The sequence below is a fragment of the Callospermophilus lateralis genome, chromosome 15, assembly GCF_048772815.1.
Source record: "Callospermophilus lateralis isolate mCalLat2 chromosome 15, mCalLat2.hap1, whole genome shotgun sequence".
NCBI classification, from domain to species: domain Eukaryota; kingdom Metazoa; phylum Chordata; class Mammalia; order Rodentia; family Sciuridae; genus Callospermophilus; species Callospermophilus lateralis.
The window spans coordinates 70,702,818-70,726,132 of record NC_135319.1 but is presented as its reverse complement, the minus strand read 5'-3'; the positions used below and the strand labels follow the sequence as shown (position 1 = coordinate 70,726,132).

The 23,315-nt window shown below is 42.6% G+C and overlaps 1 protein-coding gene across 1 annotated transcript in view; it reads right to left on the bottom strand.

The window, feature by feature from the left end:
* Window positions 1-23,315, bottom strand: part of Cfap58 (cilia and flagella associated protein 58) — a 99,453-nt gene that overhangs the window by 25,194 nt on the left and 50,944 nt on the right. Inside the window, exon 16 of the mRNA XM_076834354.1 lies at window positions 21,677-21,781. Within this exon, the coding sequence (XP_076690469.1) occupies window positions 21,677-21,781 (105 nt within the window). The remainder of the gene's footprint in view (window positions 1-21,676; window positions 21,782-23,315) is intronic.

Below are 23,315 nucleotides of genomic sequence, written 5' to 3'. Positions count from 1 at the left end.
TGCCTTGAGTTTCTTTCCTCTGGGCTCACTCCTTGGACTTGTGCCTGACATCATCATGAGCCTCACCTCCCTCTCTAAAATGTTTTCCAGCGATTAGAAGAGCATGTTATAGTCCATTATAGTCACTCAGAGGAGCGGAACTAAGACTAGAAAAGACAAAGATCTTGCAGGGTTTTATTCTCTATATTTCTAAATCATTTGAATCTTACAACAAGAAGGTATTTCTGTTTTGTATGTGTTTTTAAACTTTTGCCCTGAAATGTCATAGCCAAATGTCTGACACAAGTAACCTAAGTCTGCTGCCTACATTCTTTCACCTCCTGTTCCTGGTAAGCCCTGGGCAGCTAGGCCTCCATTCCCGACAACCCCAGAACCAGGCTCTCCAAGGTTCTTTGGCAGAAGCTAACAGAGATGACCTATTCCTTCCTGAAGTTCTCCAATGCCCTTGGAGTGCCATTGAAAAATCAGATACATTTCATGAAAGACCCTGCAAACAAATGAACTCCCCCCTTCCTTCTTCTAAAATCAAAGGCAGTAGGTTTGTCCAATAAGTGTTGGCGAGGATATGGGGGAAAAGGTACACTCATACACTGCTGGTGGGACTGCAAATTGGTGCAGCCAATATGGAAAGCAATATGGAGATTTCTTGGAAAATTGGGAATGGAACCACCATTTGACCCAGCTATCCCTCTCCTTGGTTTATACCCAAAGAACTTAAAAACAGAATACTATAGGGACACAGCCACATCAATGTTTATAGCAGCACAATTTCATAATAGCTACACTGTGGAACCAACTTAGATGCCCTTCAATAGATGAATGGATTAAAAACTGTGGCATATATACACAATGGAATATTACTCAGCAATAAAAGAGAATAAAATCATGGCATTTGCAGGAAAATGGATGGAGTTAGAGAAGATAATGCTAAGTGAAGTTAGCCAATCCCAAAAAACCAAATGCTGAATGTTTTCTCTGATATAAGGAAGCTGATTCATAGTGGGATAGGGAGAGGGAGCATGGGAGGAAGAGACGAACTCTAGACAGGGCAGAGGGGTTGGAGGGGAAGGGGGAGGCATGGGGTTATTAATGATGGTGGAATGTGATGATCATTATTATCCAAAGTACAGGTATGAAGACACGAATTGGCGTGAATATACTTTGTATACAACGTATACAACTAGAGATGTGAAAAAATGTGCTCTATATGTGTAATAAGAATTGTGATGCATTCCGTTGTCATATATAAATTTTTAAAAAGATACATTTAGAGAGAGGAGCTGCAGAAGGGGAAGCCTCTAATGTGCTTATACACATTTGCATGTGAAATGTCATCCTCTGAACAGCACACTCCACACACTCACACAATTACCTCCTTCTGTACTTGGGGAAAAGCCAAAGATGAAAAAGCTATGCCGCAGTTTCCAGAACCCTCCATGGTTCAAGAGGCCTTCTGGTCAATCATCCTCTACATATATCCCCAAGGGCCACAGGACTGGGTCCCTTCTTTCTTCAGCTACCTAGCTCGGTCTCCCTCCTCACCACCTCTACTGTCCCCTTGACCCCGTGGGGACAGGGCAATGTGACATCCCACTGAAACAGGATTTTGAATAGTGAAGAGGGATTCTGGTGCATAGACAAGGCAAGGGCAACATTCTCTATGGGGAATTCCATCTGCAGAGAAGAAAAGGCAACCATCTGTGTTTAGAGAACCACAATTAGACCTATGTTTCAAATGTACATTAAGCATCAGAGTGTGTGGGTGTTAAATGAGGTGGTGTAGGTGGAAGGGGTTTTGCAGAATGTAACTTGCTGGACAAATGTTAGATACTTCTGTCATCAACCACCTCACAGAGTTGCTGAAGACTAAATGGAACAACACAGGTAAGATTGCTTTGTCAACTGGGAAACACATTTATAACTTGTAATTATTCCATGACATTTTGCCTCTAGCTAGATTAAGAGTCAGGTCATAGCAATATTGAAGGAAATTAAAATATCTGCTAATTTCTTTCAAATCCATGGTCCTGGAAACTATTTATAAACTGAGAATTCTAATTAATTTTCATCCTCTTGCCTCTCTTCTGATGAATAAAATGCAATAAACTTCAAACAATATTAACGGCATAGCCAAGTTCCTAGTGACTATCCAGACTATCCATTAAGCCACCAGACTCTGAATTCGAGATCTAAATTTCATCTTTTGTACCCTGCCCACAGTAAGAAGGCCAGTCAATTTTCTCTTGTGACTCTTTCCATTTCTTCAATCTCCTTGAGCACTATAACATCACAATGCTGCCTGGCCATTCATTCTATCTTTTGCATCTCTGGTTTCCAATCCATCCTTCCTACCAGTGTTTAAAAGCCCAACATCATCACCTTCATCATTTCAACTAATTTTTTCTAAATAACTGATATCATAAACAAAAAAAAAGCAATGTGGGAAAATAAAAACAAATCGAATGATTATTTGGAAAACCTGGAGAAAAAAATCACTTAAAGGAGATATGATTATATACCTCAAAACCCCAGAAAATTATATAACTGAGAATCTATTCAGTACAACAGGCTGAATATAAATAAACATGCAAGAATCGGTGGCTTTCCAACATACCCACAGGAACCAACCAGAACACACATGGGGCAGGGTTTCTTTCCCCATAACTACTGATCCTTACCCCCGAGAGGCACAGTGAGGAGGAGTGAAATGGTATGAGGAGTCCTGAGGTCTCAGGGTTTTCTGTATTAAACACCAAACAAAAACAACAAAACATCTGTAGCCTTTATGCACCATGTTTCCCCTCCTCCCCTGTTTGGTTTCTTTCTTCTTTCAGCTTCTGTTCACCAGGGTTTAAAGAGTCTTAAGGTCAAGTCTCAGCCGTGGCAGGGGGAGTAGCAGCTGGAGGAGGAGTTCAGTCCTGGGATGGGTCCCAAGACAGGGGATGAGCTTCACCAGCACTGCAGGTATCATGGACCAAGATGAAAACCAAAGCTACCTTTGACCCTTCTCCCTTGACCTTGGCAGACATTCAATTTCCAAGTCCCATAGCTTCAGTGCTTCATCCCCAGTGCCTGACCCCACCATGGTCCCCATCACCTTGAGTCCAAATTATGATCGCTCCTTCCACCCCACTCCCTGGCCTCTGCACCCTTTCAGTCTTTCTCTTCACTTTTACCGCCACACCCATGAGTAGTTACTATCCTGAAGGATGTGGACTTGAAAGGCCAACCAACCAAGGCTGGGATACAGGATTCGCGTCTCACCACAGACTACACAGGTTTCAGTTCCAACTTGGCCACTGAATAGCCATGTGGTCTTGACCATGTGATTAAATAACTATGAGCTTCAGTTTTCTTGTTTGTGAAATTGGCCTCATATCTTAAATAATTTTTAAAAATGAGAATAATTTATACAGTATCCTATAAAGGACCCATCATGAGATTGGGCATACAATGACATAATGGTTGTTCAAACCTTGGAACTGCCACCATGGGAGTGGTGGTCATTACCATGATTGGAGTCCACAGGTGTCTAATGGAGCAAGTTCAATGCCTACCTTTGGTCTCCAAGACCATATCATTTGTCCCCAGCAGATATAACCAAAGGCATTTCCCCAAACAAAAGAGCTCTAGATCCCTGCTATTCAAACTCATCCTCACCCATAAATGTACTCAGCTCTATTTTAGGACTTTGGCTCTTCATCTTCTCTCAGCCTAAGAATCCTTTTTCATTTGTTTCCAAATATATCTCCTTAAAAAAAAAAAAAAAAAAACTTTCCATTACCTTCCCATGTACTTCTATAGGGCCTCTTCTACACCAATACCACCACCATCAGATGGAGTCAGCTCTCACCACCTGCGTGTCTGGTTCTATCCATGCTCACAACAGCCCTATGAATCAAGGACTGGTACTACACTTGGCATTTTATAACTGGAGACAGTGGAGCTCTGAGAGGTTGAGTTACTTGCTCAAGGTTCCAAAATTGGTTGTTGATTAAAAAAAAAAAAAAAAAAAAAAAAAAACAAGACTCAAAAACTATATCTGCTGTGTAGTTTTAGGCAACACCTGGTGGAGTCATTTAAACACTTCAAAGTCCAGCCCAACCACACCTTTATCCCTGAGTAAGCCAATTCTTCACCTGCCCTGCCCTTTTCCCCTTGGTCTCCACAGCTGTTCTGTACAACAAACACCTGTCCTAGACAGTGGTTTTACTGCATAATTAGGCACTTGCTATTGTCAGTATCCAGCATGATATGACTATGTGTAATTGTATACTGTTCACTAAATGGAACCATAAAATAATGATCTAGATTTTCACACACTGTTCATGGAGACCAATCTCATTTCTTCCCAGACATATCTCAGGAATCTTCTCAAATAGACTATAAATTTCTTACAAGCAAATACCAGGTCTTATATTCCTTTGGGTCTCACAAACTTTGGGAGACATTATAGATACCCCCAAATGCCTTCTGCTACATAGTTAGTCTTCCAAGTAGGCTCTCCTAATTGAAGGAGGGCAGGTCTCTGGAGGTATGCAGGACAGAAAGCAACTGTCCCCTCATGACAGACAGCATGTTGAGTCCCCGTTGGAGTAAAATGTTCCCAATTGTCAGGAGTTGAAAGCAAACTAGGTTTGATGGCATCACTATAAGGCTTCATATGCTACATATTAGGCATCTGTTCCAGAAGAGATAGTGTATAAGAAACTCAGAGAAGGTCTCCCAGGCATATAGGCAGCTCCTAGTCTGTCTCCTACATTAAATACACTCAGGGTAGGGAATATACACTTTTAAATGCATGAAACATGAGCCAGATTTGACACCCATCTATCAGAGCTGTTTTAAGGATAATAAAATCAGCACTGCCATTATAAGGAGAGGGAACTTGATGACCCACTGGAGATTTCTTCCAATCTAAACGATTCTATAAATTCCCCTAAAATCATAAAAAAGCAGATTAAGGATTCATGTAGGTGTTTGCACTATAAATACAAATTAATTTCTGCTCCTGCTGCAATTTTTCTCATCCTTGTAAGAAGCACCTCCATCCCTGAAATATTTCTGAGTAAAACACCAACAGAGGAGCTAAAGATAGTTAGGACTCCCCCAGGTCCTTGTTGGCAACTATTTTCTTCTAATTTCACAAATAAATCTGCATCTTGAAATGAACTGAATTGAATCTTGTTGCTGTCCAAAAACATTTATCACTGAAAATCTGTTTTGTTTGGGGAGTAAGATATAATCATACACAGATTCAATAAGAACCTAAATGTTCCACTGAGAAATTCCTTATTGAAATTGTTTGGACTCTAAGTAATCTGTTTATTTCCTTTTTCAGTTGCTAGTCATATTATTGCTGTTTGTTTTTACCCAAAAAAAAATATTCTTGTTTAAATACTGCTCTTATAAAAAGCTTGAATAGTTTCTGAGATCAGAAACGTATATTGTTTTGCTTCTGGCCTGGTTTTATGCAACTTAATTCAAACTGATTCTTGTAGAAGAAACTAATTATTTCTCTTTTTTTCACATTCCCTCACCTGTTACAGCTCAGTAAATAAAAAATTTTTAAAAAATCATAATTGGTAACATTTTTAAAAGATTAATTTATCAACTAATACATTTTTGGTTCACATTTTCTTTCTGATCCAATATGAAGTCAGAGATCAAAATAGAAATGAACAAATGAATTGTGGATCACATTTCCAAATGTGTGGTGGAAAATGCAGATCCCCAAGGAAATGTGCTCAGTTATGACATCACAGCTGTTTCTCCTATAAAAAGAACTGTGTCCTGCAGCAAACTATAATTTCCCAAATAAAGGGAATAAAAGATTAAAGGAAAGAAAAACATGTCAGCAATAAAATCCAAGGATAGCGACCAGATGCCAGGCATATTAAAATACCGTATCTGACAAAAGAGTAAAAAAAAGAAATCTGGTACCACTTGAATGCCTAAATACAAAGCATTTCCACATGAAATCACTTAAGAAAGGAGACTGCGGTATCTTGTTGCAATAATGGCCACTTGTCTCTATGATCCTGGAAAGCTCTCTTCCACATTTTCTCTGGGTTTGGCTATGTGACTTGCTTTGACCAATGGGACATCAGCAGATATGAAACAAATGGAGGCTCAAACAGTGCGTGGTCACTGGGGTTTGCCTTTCTTGCTGTTCTTTCTTGGAAACTCGGAAGATATCACCATAAAAATAAATCTACACTAGCCTGATGGAGACAGTGATTCAGTCACTCCCACCAGCCCAGCGTTACCAGTACAGCCACAGCACAGGCAAGTGATGCTGTATAGACCAGCCAGCTCCTGGTCCACTGGAAAAAGTCCTGAGTCCCAGAAAGCCCAATAGAAAAACAAGCCAACTGGCCCAGCCCAAATGGCCACCTGACAGAATCTCCGTCTCCCACATGATTATTATTTTAAGCCATGAAGTTGTTGACTGGTTTGCTCTATAGCAAAAGTTGATACCGATGTCCTCACAGAAAGATCTCAGGATTGAGAGCACGGTAGTTTAATGGGCCAGCCACCAGAGAAGGAAGTAAGACCAGTCCAAGAATGGATGGGTCCAGGCAATTAGGCCTGAACCAGCTGACATATGAAATGTGGAGCAATGCTAAGTAAGACCTTTAAAAGACACTATTTCAAATAACCCTTCAAGAATATTAATCTAAGGTGCAAAAACATTTATCACTGAAAATCTGTTTTGTTTGGGGAGTAGGATATAATCATATGCAGATTCAATAAGAACCTCAATGTTCCACTATGGTAATAAGAGATAACATTTATTAAATGCAAATACTTGATAAAGATGGTCTTGTTTAATCTACACAAAATCTCATGTGAAAAATGTCATTATTATCTGGCTTCCAAGTCAAGAACTAAGGTTTAGAGTACACTGGGAAGCCTCCTTGGTTCGGGAGGCTGAGGCAGGAGGATCACAAGTTCAAAGCCAACCACAGCATAAGCAAAGTGCTAACATCATGATTGAGTTTGGACTCTTAAATATGATTTGTTTGAGTTGGATTTCTTAATTGCTGTTTTTCTGTTGGACAGCACCCCCTGGAAGCCTTCTCTAGTGCATTAGGCTGGGGAATCTTCGGGCCTTGGAGACCCACTCTCTCTTCCTTGAATCTTAGATGGCCAGGAAGGACAGAACAACGAGGCCCACCCAGTCAGAGATACAGAGGAGCTGGAATGGTCAGTGGACACACTGAGTCTTGCCCAACCCCACTGACCACTTGAAGACACTGAGGAGCAAGAGAGCCTCAGCACAAGGAAGGGGCTATTTAACACGCAATGGCCTGTCCCCAAGCATGGAGCGGCCAACCTAATTAGCAATGCCTCCTCTCCCATTCATGAGAGAGTTGGTAAGTGAAAGAATTTTTTAAAAAATCTTAGAAAGGGGCTGGAAAAAGAGATGGAAAACTGGACAGAAATTTCTTTCTTCTTGTGGGCGTAGAAGGTGGAGTCTACTGTTCTGCTAATACATGCCAGCCCTTCGCTCATTCAACCTCTGGAATCAGATGGGTTCTTTCCTGCACTGGGGACAGCTTAAAATATCTCAATCTTAGCTCTTAAAATTGAGATGAAAATGGGGGCCAAATAAGGAAGTCCATGAAGACAGCCCCTTCTGAAAACACCCCCTTCTGAAAACACCTGTTTCAAAACATACCCTGAGCCAGACCCTTACTGACCAAATCAAAGATGGAGACCGGCAATCGTCTGTGTATCTCCTCAGACTGTGAAATTACAAGCATTCAAGGTACTTAAGGTTTAAGGCATAAACCGGTCTTTAACCTCTATCTGCCTAATCGAGCCTAGCACAGCCCATCTCTTTTGAAGAAATTCCTAATGCTTGGGGGAGTCTGACTCTATGGGGAGTTGCTCCTGGCCCATTTGTAGAGAACTACTGAGAGGGAATATGAGAAGGCACTTGATAATTGAGCACATTAAGTCTACCCAGGCAAGTGTGAAGAGGCACAGGTTGAGAAAGTTATTCACCTTAAATGAAGCTGAACACAGCAGTAAGAAAAGCCCCAAATATCTGCATATTAAAAACTTGCTCCCTTTGAGGAAACCAGGCAACAGGGCATTGTCACCCTTTCCTTAGGGCCACCAGTAATGGCAGCAACGTTTTCTGAGGTCCCATAAACCTGTCTGAATTTTAGTTCCCTGATCTGATGAACAGGGTTGTGGGGAAGATTAAGAGTTAAAGTAGGCCTGTAATCTCAATGGTTCCGGAGGCTGAGGCAGGAGGATCACGAGTTCAAAGCCAACTTCAGCATAAGCGAAGTGCCAAGCAATTCAATGAGACCTTGTATCTAAATAAAAGACAAAATAGGGCTGGGGATGTGGCTCAGGGAACTGAGTGCCCCTGAGTTCAATACCCAGGACCCTTCCCTCCCACACCAAAAAAAAGAGATAGATAAAGTAGTAGCTTCTAGATGGCATATTTCTCCTCAGGAGAAAGAATTTGTGAAGGGATATACAATTCCCCTCAAGTCTTAGAGACATCAGCATGGTTTTGCCAACATTTTTTGGCTAAGTTCTAACATGAAAAAGAAAAAGGAAACAATAATAGATAATACTAATACAGTGTTTACTATGTGCCAGGGATTAGACTAAATGTTTTTATGTCCATTAATATTAATCTCCCAATAATCCTAGGAGAGAGGCATGATTTCCCATCCTACAGAGGAGGAAACTGAATTACCAGGGACACAGGGTCCATGCTCTTGGCTAACAGGAAATGGTCAGGTGCACTCGTCATCATTTCATAAAGGAAAGGAAGACACACACACACAAAAAGAGAGAGACAGAGAGAGAGAGAGAGAGAGAGAGAGAGAGAAACCATGTCCAAAAGTGAAAAAGAGAGACACGGGGGGGAAAGAAAGAACCATCCCTAAAATTGAAAAGTAAACTGGCTTTATGCTCCGACAGACCCTGTGTGCTCATGTGGTCACCTACCACTGAGTATTACATTTGGGGCCACCTACTTTCTCCCTGGTCCCCAGATCAGCACTTGGGAATCAACGTGTAGAAAGCACTTTGCAAACCTGCCTGCCGGGTGTTAAGGTTGCCTGGTGCTAGAAGATTCTGAGCAAGGGGACCAGAACTCATCTGCTTAGAAAGTTCACACCAAAGCTCTCTGGAAAAAGCAAGGAGGTGTCGTGCCCCTCTGACAAACGACATGGAAGTACACACATGACCACCCCGGACTTGTGTTGCATTCTGTTTTCAGCACAGCCCATCCCCCACGGCTCTTTCCTTCCTCCCTGGCAGGCAGGAGCATGCACAGGAGAGCAGGCACCCCCAGAAGCCCAGAGAGAAGTCGGGGAGAAGCCCCTGGGGAGGAGGCCTCCTTCACCCTTCCCTGGTCGTCAACATCCTCTGACTAGAACAGCCAGGCTAGAACGGCAGCAGCTCTTCCCCCCTCATCTCATTCTTCTCCCCCATGACTCTAGAACAGAACAAAAACCCACGAGCAGGCTTCTGTTCAGTGGTTTCTGCTTACGAGGTGCCTCTCAGCGCCTCTCATCTCTCTAGTAAGGGAGCATCTCCAACCACTCCAGCTCAGCTTTGGGAAGGACCATTACCCAGACACCACTCTGAGAGCTGGCAGGCATCAAGTTGAGTGCAATCTACACCACCAGCCAAGGCGTCGCACTATTAGGATTCTGCCTTCCGAATCTTTTAATAACAGGTTTTTAATAACAGAACAATTACTTTGAAATTTTTTTAGGGAGGAACTAATCATGGAAATGATTTGTTTAATGGCTCTATTTGAAGGCTCTATTGATAGAGAATGGCAGCTAGGGCTCTGTTCAGGATTCCAAGGACTAAGGTCCATCAGAGAGGTCGGCAAACATTTTCTGTCACAACTACTCAACTGGCCTTTGGTAGCATGAAAGCAGCCATATTCAACATGTGACTGATGTGTGCCAATAAAACTTGATTAATGGACACTACGTTTTAAATTTCATGTATTTTTACATGCCATGATATACTATTTACCTTTTGATGTTTTTTTCCCTAACCACTTAACTGAACAAACATCATTCTTGGTGTAGGCCATATAAAAACAGGGGGTTGGCCAGATACAGCCCTCGGTGGGCCACAGTGTCCTGCACCCTGGTTTATAACCATAGCTCTGGCATTTCTAAGCTATAAACTTGGACAAGTTTTGTCCCTCCTCCTCTAAGAGTTTACAGGGTAAGTTCAATTCCTCCTCTGTGAAATGGAAATGGCAGAGCCAGCCTCACCTGGGTTTCCTGCAGATGCAAAATGGTCAGCACAGGGCAGCTAGACATGTCCTCAGCATTCACTAAGTATGAGCCGTGCCTGCCATTTCCCTCCACTCTTCAAACTTGCTGCAGCTTCTGCTGAATCCATCCAGACTGCCATCAAATAGGATCAAGGATGATCATGTCCCTCTCTCTCTAAAGAAATATTCTAAACTTCCCACACTAACATCAGTAGACTTGAAGAGTTTGCCTGGCCCTAAAACATGTCTCAAGCCCCAAATGGACTCATTTGTCATTTTCCTCTTAATGTTCTCTGTCTCTGGAGTTCAAGAGCTGGGGGCCAGAGTGTGACCTCACGCTCATAACTACTAATTAATATTCTTTTTCAGCTCTGGCCAATTCTCAAGCATTCTACTAAGCACTTTGTGTAATGTTTTCATTTTGATCTTCACAGGAACCAAAGGATGCTGTTATGGTTTTTGGTTAGTTCATGTGTGAAACAATGAAAGAATTCTCAGAAGTAAAATGGTTAAAGATTATGAGAGGTTAACACACTGATCTGGATTAACTGGGCAGTAACTGCAGGCAGGCAGGCAGGGTGTGGTTAGAGGAGGCAGGTCACTGTGGGGGGTGCCTTTGGGATTTATATTGTTGCCATGTCCTGACATGCTTTCGTCCACCACGCCCTTCCGCCATGACATTCTGCCTCACGTTAGGCCTAGAGCTACAGTCAACTGACCACTGAATGAACCTCTGAAAACGTGAGCCCAGATAAACTTTTCCTCCTCTGTGTTGTTCTTGTCAGGACTTTTTGGTCACAGCAATGCAAAAGGAGAAGTGGAGGAGATAGGAGTTCCAGGTTCCAGAGAAGGAAGCCACAAGTGAAGGAAGGTTAACCAACCAGTCAGGGCCCCAGGTCTGAAGCCAGGAGACAAAGGCATGGGGCTCCATCCTGGGCCACTCTACTGCTTGGAACACTGGAGGCTCCCACAGAGTAAGAGATGATATTTCTAGGGCCCCCACGCTTCTTGGAGCAAACCAGTATCCTCAACCTCTGGGGGTCTTGTGAAGATCAAGATTTGGTGCATCAGACACAGGGTAGGCTGTGTCTGCATTTCTAAAGGGCTCTTCTGGGTTGCCAGTGCTGCTGGCCCTGGGGCCACACCTGCAATCGCAAACCTCCAGATGCCATGACAAATGTGAATTTTCTCCATAAATGACCAAGGCAGTCTGTGTACAACAAATTCAGTCCCGGACAAATTCAGTTCTTACACCACATGCTGTGGTGGTGAAGAGCCTTTGGTGCCAAAGTTTGACTCCATGTTCTACCAGGACAAAGTCTTAACCTATCTGGGCCCTGTGTCTCCTCATACGTAACAGGAAATGATAACGACTCTTTTTGGGTTTCTGTGACCATCAAATGAAATAATACATGTAAAACATTTAGAGCGATGTCTAAGACACGGTAGATAATAAACAGAATTATCAGGAGGTCAAGAAAAAGGAAGACCCTTACTGGGGAATAATTTAAAAATAGGCTGTGTGAGGTCCTTTCCCCTTGAACGGCTGATGAAACTTGTGCCCATCCATTCCCACCCTCCTATCATTCCAGCCATTTTACAGTTAAGTAAACCAGACTTCTATCCAGTCAATCATAAAATTAAATTAGAGAGAAAGTTCACCTTGAAAGAGCAGGACCCAGAAGCCAGCAAAGAAGCAGCAATTTCCGGTTCTGTTCATGATTTATGTATCTGAGAGCCACGCCCATTTCCTAGGCTTCTAGGAAGTCTCACCTGGATCACTGAAGGTAGCATGTTCCTGGCCATCATAACCCTCTAAGTAATACCCTGCAGTCCTTCATCACTACTTCTACACTGAAGGGGAGGGTCCTCAGTGTTCTCATCTGTATAATGAGCACTCAGGGTGAGATAACCCAGCACCAACATGCTAGGAGGTCATGTTTGTCTCCTTTTCTAAGGTAAACCGCCTGGCATTTCACCCCCCAACCTGGCACACTGGTGTTCACGGTGTGCTCACCAGCAGCACCTGAGGTCTGAGCAGAGGGAAAACAGTGTTTGGCACTCAGTGAGCAGTCAGTGAGGGAAAGCTGTGATTAGAACAAAATCGGGGTGCTGCCTTTCAAACAGAGACTAGGTATGATCATGTCATCTGGTTGCTGGATATTAACCGAACCTGCCATCGGTGAGGGTGGGAGAGTGGAAGAAGACCCAAGAAGAACCTGGTTGGGCAAATGGCCTCTGCTTTTATGGTCAAGGCAATTTATAACTTAGGTGAGTAGCTAAGCAAGTGTGGGAGTCCACTGGTTGGTGGTCTTCAGGACCTGCCTGAAGCCTGATCCCATGTAGCAGACACTCTGAGGCCCAAGTCCTACCCCCTCAGCAGCTCCAAACTCATAATTTGAGCTCAGATGCCTGGCACACCTGGAGGGCACACCCAGAACGCTCTGGCAATTTCTACCTCGAGTGTACAGGGAGTCAGCTTTTCTGCCTCAAGCCAGGGCTTCTCTGATTTGAGGGTGGAGATAAGCAAAGTCCCTTCCATTTGCATTCAGAAATAGCTCCACACCCTACCGGGCATCTCAACCAACGGGGAGTGGGGAACCATTGAGCACATGTCCGACCTCCCTCTCCTTGACAGCACAATTCTGCAGTAGTTTCTGAGGGTGGCCAGGGAGGAACGCTCTCCTGCTCCCTTGATTCAGCTTGGGAGGGACCACCTCCCACAGGACTGGAACCCAAAACCTCATTTCAGTGTCTGATTTGAGGGAACCCAAATTAAGACACATATGTAGGGCAAAGCCTCTTTCAGGGTGCCCTGATATCCTGTATGGAACACCATTCTTGTTACCCTGTGGTTACAGACTCTGTGATCCTTCAAGGCCAGAACCAAGCCTGGTTCATTCACCCCGGGATCCTAGGTGCTGGGCACACAGGTGGCGCCCTGTAACTATTGAGCAGATGCACATTCAGGGTTCTTCTGCTGTGCCTGCATCACAGGCAGGAGGCCACCTTTGGTCTTTCTGGCAACTCAGGGAAATCCTTTTCAGCTTTAGAAAAGTGTATAAAATAAAGCTAAGGGTCATTATCAAGGGGAAGGACATGTTAAGAAGGCATGTCTTTGTGGAGCCCACCCGCCCTGCCCATCTCCACTGTGGAGCCCAACCTCGTTCAGCTGGGATTGCCATGCTGCCACACGGCCCACGGCCTGCTCCTTCTCCTCCCTCCCATCTCCTCTTTCCCTTTTGATTCTCAGACTCTGCACTTCCATTGAAGAATCACAACAGAGAACCAGATCAAAGAAATAGAAACAAGTAAAGCTGATTGCAAGGCTGCTCTTTCTTTACATCTCCTTCCCCCCAGGACTTGAAGCTAGATACGGCAAAGTACCCACTTGTGGGCCAGGGGTCATTGACAGACTTGTTTCTGGAAAGCGCATTCCGTGTTGTTAAGGTGGCCACTAGGTAAAACTCAATATATGAACATGAAAATCCACATTTCCGGCTATTCTTGAAAAATGGGGGATTTGATAGCATAAGCCCACCTTCGGCTGGACCCAAGAGATGGGACCCAAGGCCCCCATGCTGAAGTTCCCCTCATCCTCCCTCCTGCCTTTGACCCTGAAGCCCTGAGGAGTGGCCATTTCAGATTGGGATAAGCAAGTTTCATTTGGCTCTTTTTGTTTGTTGCTTGGCTCTGAGGGTGAGGGTATTTGAGTTGCTTCCCTGTAGTTAAGTGCTTGGGAAAAACAAGTTCCAGCTGTTTGGGTGTTCCTTGTGTTTCTAAGTGCTTCTAACAGGAGGTTACAGCTTCTATTCTCATGCTATCTTGCCAATGCCGTGTTGATGGTGATGATGATGATGATGATGATGATGTCATGATACCTGGGTAATGAACAGCAGTTACTCAAGGCACAAGCCTGCCTCATCCTGCAGAGGCTTAAAAAAGAAGTAGTAAGTCAGGCATGGTGGCACAAGCCTTTCATCCCAGAGACTTGGGAGGCTGAAGCAGGAGGATCGCCAGTTCAAAGGCAGCCTCAGCAACTTAGTAAGTGCCTCTCCCATAATAGTAAGGCTGGGGTAGCTCAGTGGTAGAGCATCCTCGGATTCAATCCCCAGTACCACAAAAAAAAAACTTAACATTAAGGGTTTAGAAGAGAGGTAGAATACATGGAGCAATACCAGAGAGGAGAGGCCACCAGGTGATGCACCCCAAGTATGCTTTGTTAGCTCTTGTTTCTTTGAAGGGAAGAGTGGCCTGGAGGGAAAAAGAAGATACCAATTCTGGCAAAAAAATACAGATGTCTTCATTTTCCCTCTGGAACTGCAAAGTGAGGAAGTGAGGCTCCAGAGCCATTTGCATGTTAACCCTGAGCAAGGGAGAACTGAGCACATGCACAGGAATCAGCCTGCCTCGGCACCCAGAGACATTGCAGTTTGCATTGAATTTATAGATCCATAAACCCACTGTAAATTGCAGACTCCTGCAAAGTTAGAGTTAATAACAAAAACACAAAGACAACAAGAGGAACAATTCCCTAGCCTCTCAGTTTGAAGATAGAACACGAATGTGTCTAAGACATCACTTGCTGAAGGACTGCTGTTCTTCCAACAGGTCATCAGTTCCTGGACAATATTAATAGGTGAGGTGCTAGGGCCTGCCTCTGTAAAGCTTATGTTCCAGAAGGAAAGGATCATTGAACACCCAATTATGATGATTTCAAAAATTGCAAATGTCATGTGTGACGTAAAGGAGAAGCCAAGGTATAGGAACATGGACCAGGACACCTAACCTAGGAAGAAAGGGCTGCTTACGTTACAAATCCTCTGCCAAACACAGTGGGGCACGCCTGTAATCCCAGCAGCTTGGGAGGCTGAGGCAGGAGGATCACGAGTCTCTAAATAAAATTCAAAATAGGGCTAGTGATGTGGCTCAGTGACCAAGTGCCCTGAGTTCAGTCCCCAGTACCAAAAAGAAAAAAGAAAAAAAGCATTTACACTACAGCCTAAAGAGGAAGAAGTGGTCCTGGCCAAAAGCCTGTCCACCTTTATTTGTCCTTTATTTTTATATACCTCATACTGCATCTGGCAGTGAAGTTGGAAACAAATTATGAAGTGTTCAAAGAGCTCAGAGGCTAATGGGGAAAATAGGTTCCCATCTTATCTGCTGCTTGGAAATGATGGGGTCTCTTCCACACCTTAACACAGATTTAATAGTTAAAATTTAACTTTATTTTATAAAATTTAACAGTTAAAAATTATTCTGATGCTCAAAAATTTTTCATCATTGCAAACTGTCCTGTTGTGAATGAATGCCCAGGACTTCTCTAAAAGTTCAATAAAACACATGGAATTGAGAAACCATCCAATCCCATGGAGCATCTGGGACTTTGCTGAGATAGCAAGGTGTATTGTTTGGGGTAACACAAGCTACAGGGAATCTCACAGCAGGCATAGAGCAGCCCAATCACTCAGAAAAAAAAAAAAAAAAAGAGGGGATAGCAGATTGAATGACAAATTGACCAAAGAGGAGTGAGACACGATGCTAAACTTTGGAGGCCTGGAAAAAATTCTTGGTGATTAATAATGTTATTGATAATAATAATAGTAATGTCAATGATAACACTCTTCTGAACTTCATATGCATCAATGTGCTCAATTCTTCAAGTAGGTACTACTATTGTCCCCATTTTGCATATGAGAACACTAGGGATTAGAACAAGAGGTTTCTGTTGATGGCAACATGTCAGGCAAAATAACCTGAAATCTAAAACCTACAGCAATGCCCGTGTTAAATAAACCAACCCATCCCTTTCCTCACAGAGCAGAGTTTACAAGTAGTTTGCTCAAACGTCAAAATCAAAAGGTGACCTAAAGCAGTGAAGAGTTACAAATGGAGGTCATCCCTTGAAGGACCAGACTCACTGTAAAAAAGGGCCTGGCTTTCAGCGGCCACAAGAGGACAGAAGCTGAGGTGCTGGGCTGGTGTAGAGAGTTGGGACTGAAACTCCTCCACATAAAGAAGCTACACCCTCAGGGAAAAATACAACGGAAGGGACAGGAGGACCACAGGGAAACCCACCTACGTCTCCTCTTTTCTGGGCGGGGGAAAAAAGTTAATTCTCAGACAATTTGAATCCATGGTCCCCATCAGAAGAGGCTGGGGCTCTAACACAAGTTAACCAAGTGGTCCAGGAAGCCCCAAGATAAAGATTTAACATTAAAAAAAATAATCCAAGCAAATGATATCTCTTAGGGTACCTAGCAGAAACAAGTAAGGGAGCTGCTCTTATCCTGGACCCTTCCCAAGTTCCTAAACAAAGGATTTTTTTTTTTTTTTTTTTTTTTGGTACCAGAGATTGAACTCAGGGGCACTTAACCACTGGGCCACATCCCCAGCCCTTTTATTTTATTTTATTTTATTGAAAAAGGGTTTTGCTGAATTGCTAAAGCTGGCTTTGAACTCATGATCCTCCTGCCTCAGCCTCCCCAGTTCATGCCCAGCAACAAAGGTTTTCTGAAAATGAGCTCACAATCCAAAATCAATCTCTCTCTCTCTCTCTCTCTCTCTCTCTCTCTCTCTCACACACACACACACACACAAAAAAAAAAAAAAAAAAAAAAAAAAAATCCACCATGAAGGAAGTCAGCAGTCACAACTAACAACAGAAAAAAAAAAAAAAACTCAAGAACTTCAAATAATAAAATACTCAGATAAAGAATATACAATGTATTTAAATTAAGTGAAGACATAAAGGAAGGAATAAAATATGAGGAAAGATCAACATAGTGTCAACAAATATCAGACACATGTGAAAAAGAATCCTTAGAAAATAAAAATAAAATCATTGGAAATAAAACCTCAGTGACTATTAGCAGATAAGCACACTTTAAGAAAGAATTGATGAGCAAGAGAAAAGCTAAGAAAATGTGACACACACAAAAAAAGAGAGAGAGAGAGAGAAAAGGAAAACATCAACAAGGTCTGGAGGTAAGGAAAAAAAGAAAACCCAACACATATCTAAAAAGGGCTCCAGAGGAATAAATAAATAAAGAGAATGAAGGAGACACTGTAGAAGACAGAGGAATCCTCAGACTCAGGAAATCAAGTGAGTTCTGAGCTTAATAAATAACATTAAGTTCACACCAAGATTCACTGTGCTGAAACTCAAAAGCACCGAAGGCAAAAAAAAGATAGAACAATCAAACCAAAGAAAAGGCAGATTTCCTCAAAAGCAGCAATAATAATTAGATGTACAGCCAACTTCTCAATAGATCACTAGAAACTAGGACACGAAGGACCGACCAATATCTTCAAAATGCAAATAGAAAATAGAATCCCCAAGTAATCTTTTTACAAATAGGCCAAAAAAAATTTTTTTTCAGAGAAGCTAAGGAGAGTGGCAACCATTGCAGAACAGATCACTGAAAGAAGGATGAAAAGATGTACTTCAAAAAGCAAAGAGAAGAAAACTGGAGATGTAGAGAAGGAGAAGACCAAAGAATCAGGGTACAACTTGGTAAATCTGAATACACCAATTCCATAAAATAATAATGACAATGACCAATGTTGGGAACACTGGGGAAACTGGCATTAAAGCACTGTATGTGCTACCTGTAAGAAGGGTAAAGATGCTGATCCATTTTAGATGTGTTAAAGTTTGATGTCAAGGGCACGTGTTAAATTTTTAAGGGAATCCATGAGAGAGACAGAGATGAAATTAGGAGAGCATATTTAATGGAATCCAAGAATAGAAAAATGCATGGAGTGGTGGTGACTCTTTGGAAAAAGAAACAAATAGGACGAAGGCATAGGCAGAAACACAGAGGAAAAGGAGACCAGAGGAGAGGGGAAGAGGGAATAAGGAGAACTCAATCTAATGAAAAGCAGGAATAGAGGATCTTTTTGAGCACTGACAAACAAACAAACAAAAAAGTCAGGCTAAATAATACAAAATAAGAAGATAGAAAAACATCTAAGGTTCTCAATAAACATCAGTGAACTAAACACACCAATAAAAAGATAAAAATAGCCTAGCTGGATTTCTTTTTATTACAAGAGATTTACCTAAAATACAAGGACACTAAAATTGTAAAAGTATACAAAAAAAAACATTTTTTAAATCCAACTGGTGGAGCTATACAAACACCAGATTCATTTTTAAGTTAATTTCTACTGGGAGGGCTCTTTTTTAGTTTTTTATAATGCTGGTGCATTATAATTATATGTAGTAGTAGGATTTGTTGTTACATGTTTGTACGTGCAACAACATAACAATATAATTTAGTCAGTTTGAATCCCCAGTACCTCCCCTGTCCCTCTCCCTGATCCCCTTCCTCTTCTCTACAGATCTCCTTTCTCTTTTCATGAGATTCCACCTCCTCCCACCCCACCCCCACCTCTGCTTCTTTTTTTTTTTCTCTCTCTCTCTCACGCTCCAAATTTGAAAGAAAACGTATGACCATTGACTTTCTGAGTTTGGCTTATTTCACTTAAAATAAGGCTCTCAAATTCCATCCATACGGCAGGGCAGTGCGGGGGGGCCACTGGTCTTGTAAAATACTAAAGGCACAATTCCAGAAAGAAATAAAATCTGTAAACCCTTACTCACTATTATGATCCTAATATAAAATGTACTTGAAGTTTAAAAATGACAGAAGTTCAAAGAGAAATAGACAAATCCTCAAACTTTTTTTCAGTCATTCGGCAGACCAAAAATTGGGAAAAGTATAGATTTGGACAATACAATTAACAAGGTTGTTCTAATAAACAAATATAAAATCCTGACCCCTGAATATTTAGGAACTTTTTCAAACTCAAGGAACAGGTTATAAAAACCAACCACTTAGCTCACACAACGCAAGTCTCAAAAATTTCAAAGAGCCAGGTGGTGGCACACGTCTGTAATCCTAGCAGAGGCTGAGGCAGGAAAATCTCAAATTCAAAGCCAGACTAAGAAAAGTGAGGTACTAAGCAACTCAGTGAGACCCTATCTCTAAATAAAATACAAAATAGGGCTGGGGATGTGGCTAAGTGGTCATGTACTCCTGAGTTCAATTCCTTGTACCCACCCAAAAAAGTTTCTTTTCAAAGAATCCACCTAATACAGACCACAATGAAAAAAAGAGAGAACACGTAGAAGATAACTTAAACACAAACATATTCAGAGACTCTTAAATGTATTTTTAATTATCGTAAAAGAAACTGCAGATAGTTTTTAAGACTTACTCTCAAAGGAGAAATAATTCTGAAAATAGTTAATGTTTAGAACTCAATGAAAACACCATTTATCAAAACCTGTGGGAAGGAACTAAAGAAATTACTTAAAGGATATTTTATAGCTTCAAATGCTTATATTTTTAAAAAATAAAAGACTGGGGATGGGGATGTAGCTTAGTGGTAGAGGGCTTATCTAGCATGTGCAAGGGTCTGGGTTCCCTTCTAAGAAAGAAAGTGGGGAGGATAGGAAGGGAGGATAGGAGGGAGGGAAGAGGGGAGGGAGAAGGGGAGGTCAGGAGAGGGAGGAGGAGAGAAAGCAGGGGAGGGGAGACTGAATGTTAATGATCTGGTTGTCAATCTTAAGAAGATAGAAGGTCAGAGTAAATCCAAAGTATGTAGAAGGAACGAAATAATAAAGCTATAGCCCTGGTGAGATATAAGACACACTTACAATAGTTTTGATCAAACTCGAAATGTGATTCTTTTTAACATTTCTAAATGGTGATAACAGAAGAAGCAGGGTAGTGAAGTGGCAGGAAGTGCTGGCTCTAGAGCCACAGGCCTGGGCTGAATCCCAGCCCTGCCCCTTACCATTGCATGGCCTCAGGGCAGTGCCCTGTGGCTGGCATCTGAGGAGCCACCGCTCAGACTCTGGACAGCCAATGCCCTGTGCCCACACACCCATTGCTTTCCCCTATGGCAAGACTTCCAAGTTATGGACTCTGACCCAAGGATCTTCTTCTCCTGAGGAAAATGAGTCTTACTATCTCCACCTTGCAGAAGGGAGAACTGAGGTTTGGATAATATATGCAATTCCCCCCAAATCATGGAACCATCAAGTATTGGGACTGATTCAAAGCCAGATTCCCCCCAATTTAAAAGTCTGCCCTCTCAGCCATTCTGTGAGAGAAGACAAAAATCCCTGGTGGCCACTCAGGGTGATGATGCTCAGGAAAACTTTACTGTAACAGCTCGGGAGGCTGAGGCGGAAGGATCATGAGTTCAAAGCCAGCCTCAGCAAGTGCGGGGCACTAAGCAACTCAATGAGACCCTGTCTCTAAATAAAATACAAAATAGGGCTGGGGATGTGGCTTAGCAGTTGAGTGCCCCTGAGTTCAATCCCTGGTACCCCCTAAAAAATTAACTAATTAATTAAAATTAAAACTAACTTTACTGTATACCCAATATTAGGGGAAAATCTCTCTTTTAAGATCAAAGGTAAAATAGCAGGGGGCAGATACTGCTTAAAAATGTCTATAAGTCCCTACTCCTACTAGATTATAGGTTTGGGAATAAGAAATAATATGAATAATTCTCCTATTTATTAGACACCATGGGCTAAGGAGAATGCTAACATCTTTCAACATCCCTCTCCAAAGTTTCTACTGTTGTCCCATAACACAGATTCAGAACCTCCAGTGCAAAGAAGTTAAATTCAAATAGCTACGAATCGGGAGAGGCAGGATTCCCACCCAGGCCATCTGGCACGACACTGTCATTCTTATCCACGTCAACCTCCTGGGCCCTGACATCTTGGTCCATCCCTTGGAGATCACAGTACCCAAGCCCTGGACTAGGAAGAGCAGAGGAGACAAGCAGGCTAGTCCCCACCCAGCACAGCCTCTGGCACAGGTAAGCCAGGAGGAGAATGAAAAGGGCGGGGCTGAGGGTGAGGAGGGGTAGAAGTCACAGCAGGTGTCTCTACTAGGACACAGGCCAATCAGCTCCAGGAAAACTTCCTGCATCGGATCTCCAAAGGCAGCTTTCCATTTCCTGCACACACACCTTCACCAGGACGGCTCATTGGTGCTGCACGTGAAGGCTTGTTTTCAAAATCAAAATCACAGCATTTCATATTATAGGAAGATAGGAAGAAAAGTATTTAAAAGGATCTGTCAAATAGAGCTGTAGGGAAGCGAGGAAAAAGAAATGCTCACATTACCCGATTGCAGTGAGTCTAGCCTTGAACTTAATTTTCCAGAATTCTTGAAATATCAGTGATCGCAGCAGAAAAGAACAATTAATCAGGCCGCGTTTGTTCTCTATGTGTGAGTCGCTGTTGCCACCTACGGGTAAACAAGGGGCGTGCAGCGCTGGCGAACCGCTCATCCTCAGGACAGAGCCCTGGAGAAGGCGGCTCTGGGGAAGTGGTTTGTTTGCTGGATGCAGAAAACGCAATGCTACCTGAAGGAGCAGCTCTTTCTCCACCACCTCTTCGGTCTTGCTGATGAGGCGCTTCTGCAGGGTGTGAATTTTCTGTATCATCTCAAAGGTACTGGGGTCGCTGGCCTGTCCGAGGGGAAGAGCAAAAACCGGCTGAGAGGTCATCAGTTTCAAAGCACCAAGCTCCCTACGTAAAATAATTATTGTTTTATTGAGATCTCCTGCAAAGCCACAGCATCAATGTAAAGAGAATTAAAACAAAACAAAGCATGACAGGTGGGATAGTCATAAATACCTTTCCACCACCCCACCATGGTTTTCCAATGTCTTATCTAGGGATCTAGTTCGCCAATATATGGGAAATGGGTGCGTTGATTCCACCAGTAGGAATAATGAGAATAATGACAGTGACTGTATATGAGACCTGACTCTCTGTCACCATCGGTACACTGGGCTGCATTTCCTACAACTCATTTTAGCCACATAAGACAGTATTTGTCTTCCTTTCTTTCAGATAACACAACTGGGGCTCAGAGAAGTTAGGTCATTTGCCCAGATTGATGAAGGCCAGAGCTGAATTCAAGGCCCACACACACCAGGCTCCAAACGCTGCTGCTGTAGCTCAATCCCAAGGTCAGAGGCTGTCCCTCCCAGCTCCAGTTTCCGTAGGAATGAGCTTCGTTCCCTCAGTTTTAGGATCCACTCCCCTTTGGTCACCATCACCAAGAAGATTCAATACAGTTCCCCATGGGGATAGCTACAGGGTGGGGACCTCTGCTAATAACTGGCTGCAGAATACGGCCATGGTATTTCACTCCTGGATGGAGTTATCAACCTATAAGGCTCTGATGTCTCTTCAATTGCTATCTGTGCACAATTTGAACAAGACCTATGGTTATAAATTGATCCATTGTCCTCTAGTCTGCCAGCCAAACCTTCCCTCTCAACTATTCTGACGTTTGGAATTAATCTAGCAAGCTAAATATTTTTAACTGTCTCCCAGAGTCTTCATTTTCTAATTTTTTAAAATAGAAATTGACGCTGAGTTGGAAACTTGAAAGATCTGCTTGAAAACACACGGAATAAACAAATGTGATGGCAAATGGATTTAAACACTTCAGCTCCACTTCCCTGGACAGATCCACATGGTGGCTGAGCTACACATTTGGCATGTGAAGAGGAATAAATGAGGGTCAAAAAAAAAAGGGAAATTAAAGAGATGTTGTTGACTCTGACTTTGAGAAGCACTGAGCAGTGCCAATTGATACCCATATATTGGGACTAGGTCTGGCACACATCTCTTGGCAGGACTGGATGTTATTAAAATTCAGGCCTCATGTTTACATAACAATTTATAATGCATTAGCCTTAATGCTTTCTTCATTAAAAGGAAAAAATAAAAATGAAAAACAAAAACCTAGTTAGCTGATTTTCCAGCCTGCCCTGATCTTTCTTGTATGATAGACTTATCTCTCTCAACACTGGAATCCCCTTCTCGCACCCACATTGCTTGGTACAACCAGGAGAGGGCCCTCTTTTTCTTGAATAAGAAGAGTTTATCTTTAACTGCTATTTGCAGTGCTGGTGGTAATATCCACCAGGAACTCATAAAATAATATCAAACGAAATTGATTGCCCATCTTCTACCTCTAAGACTTTG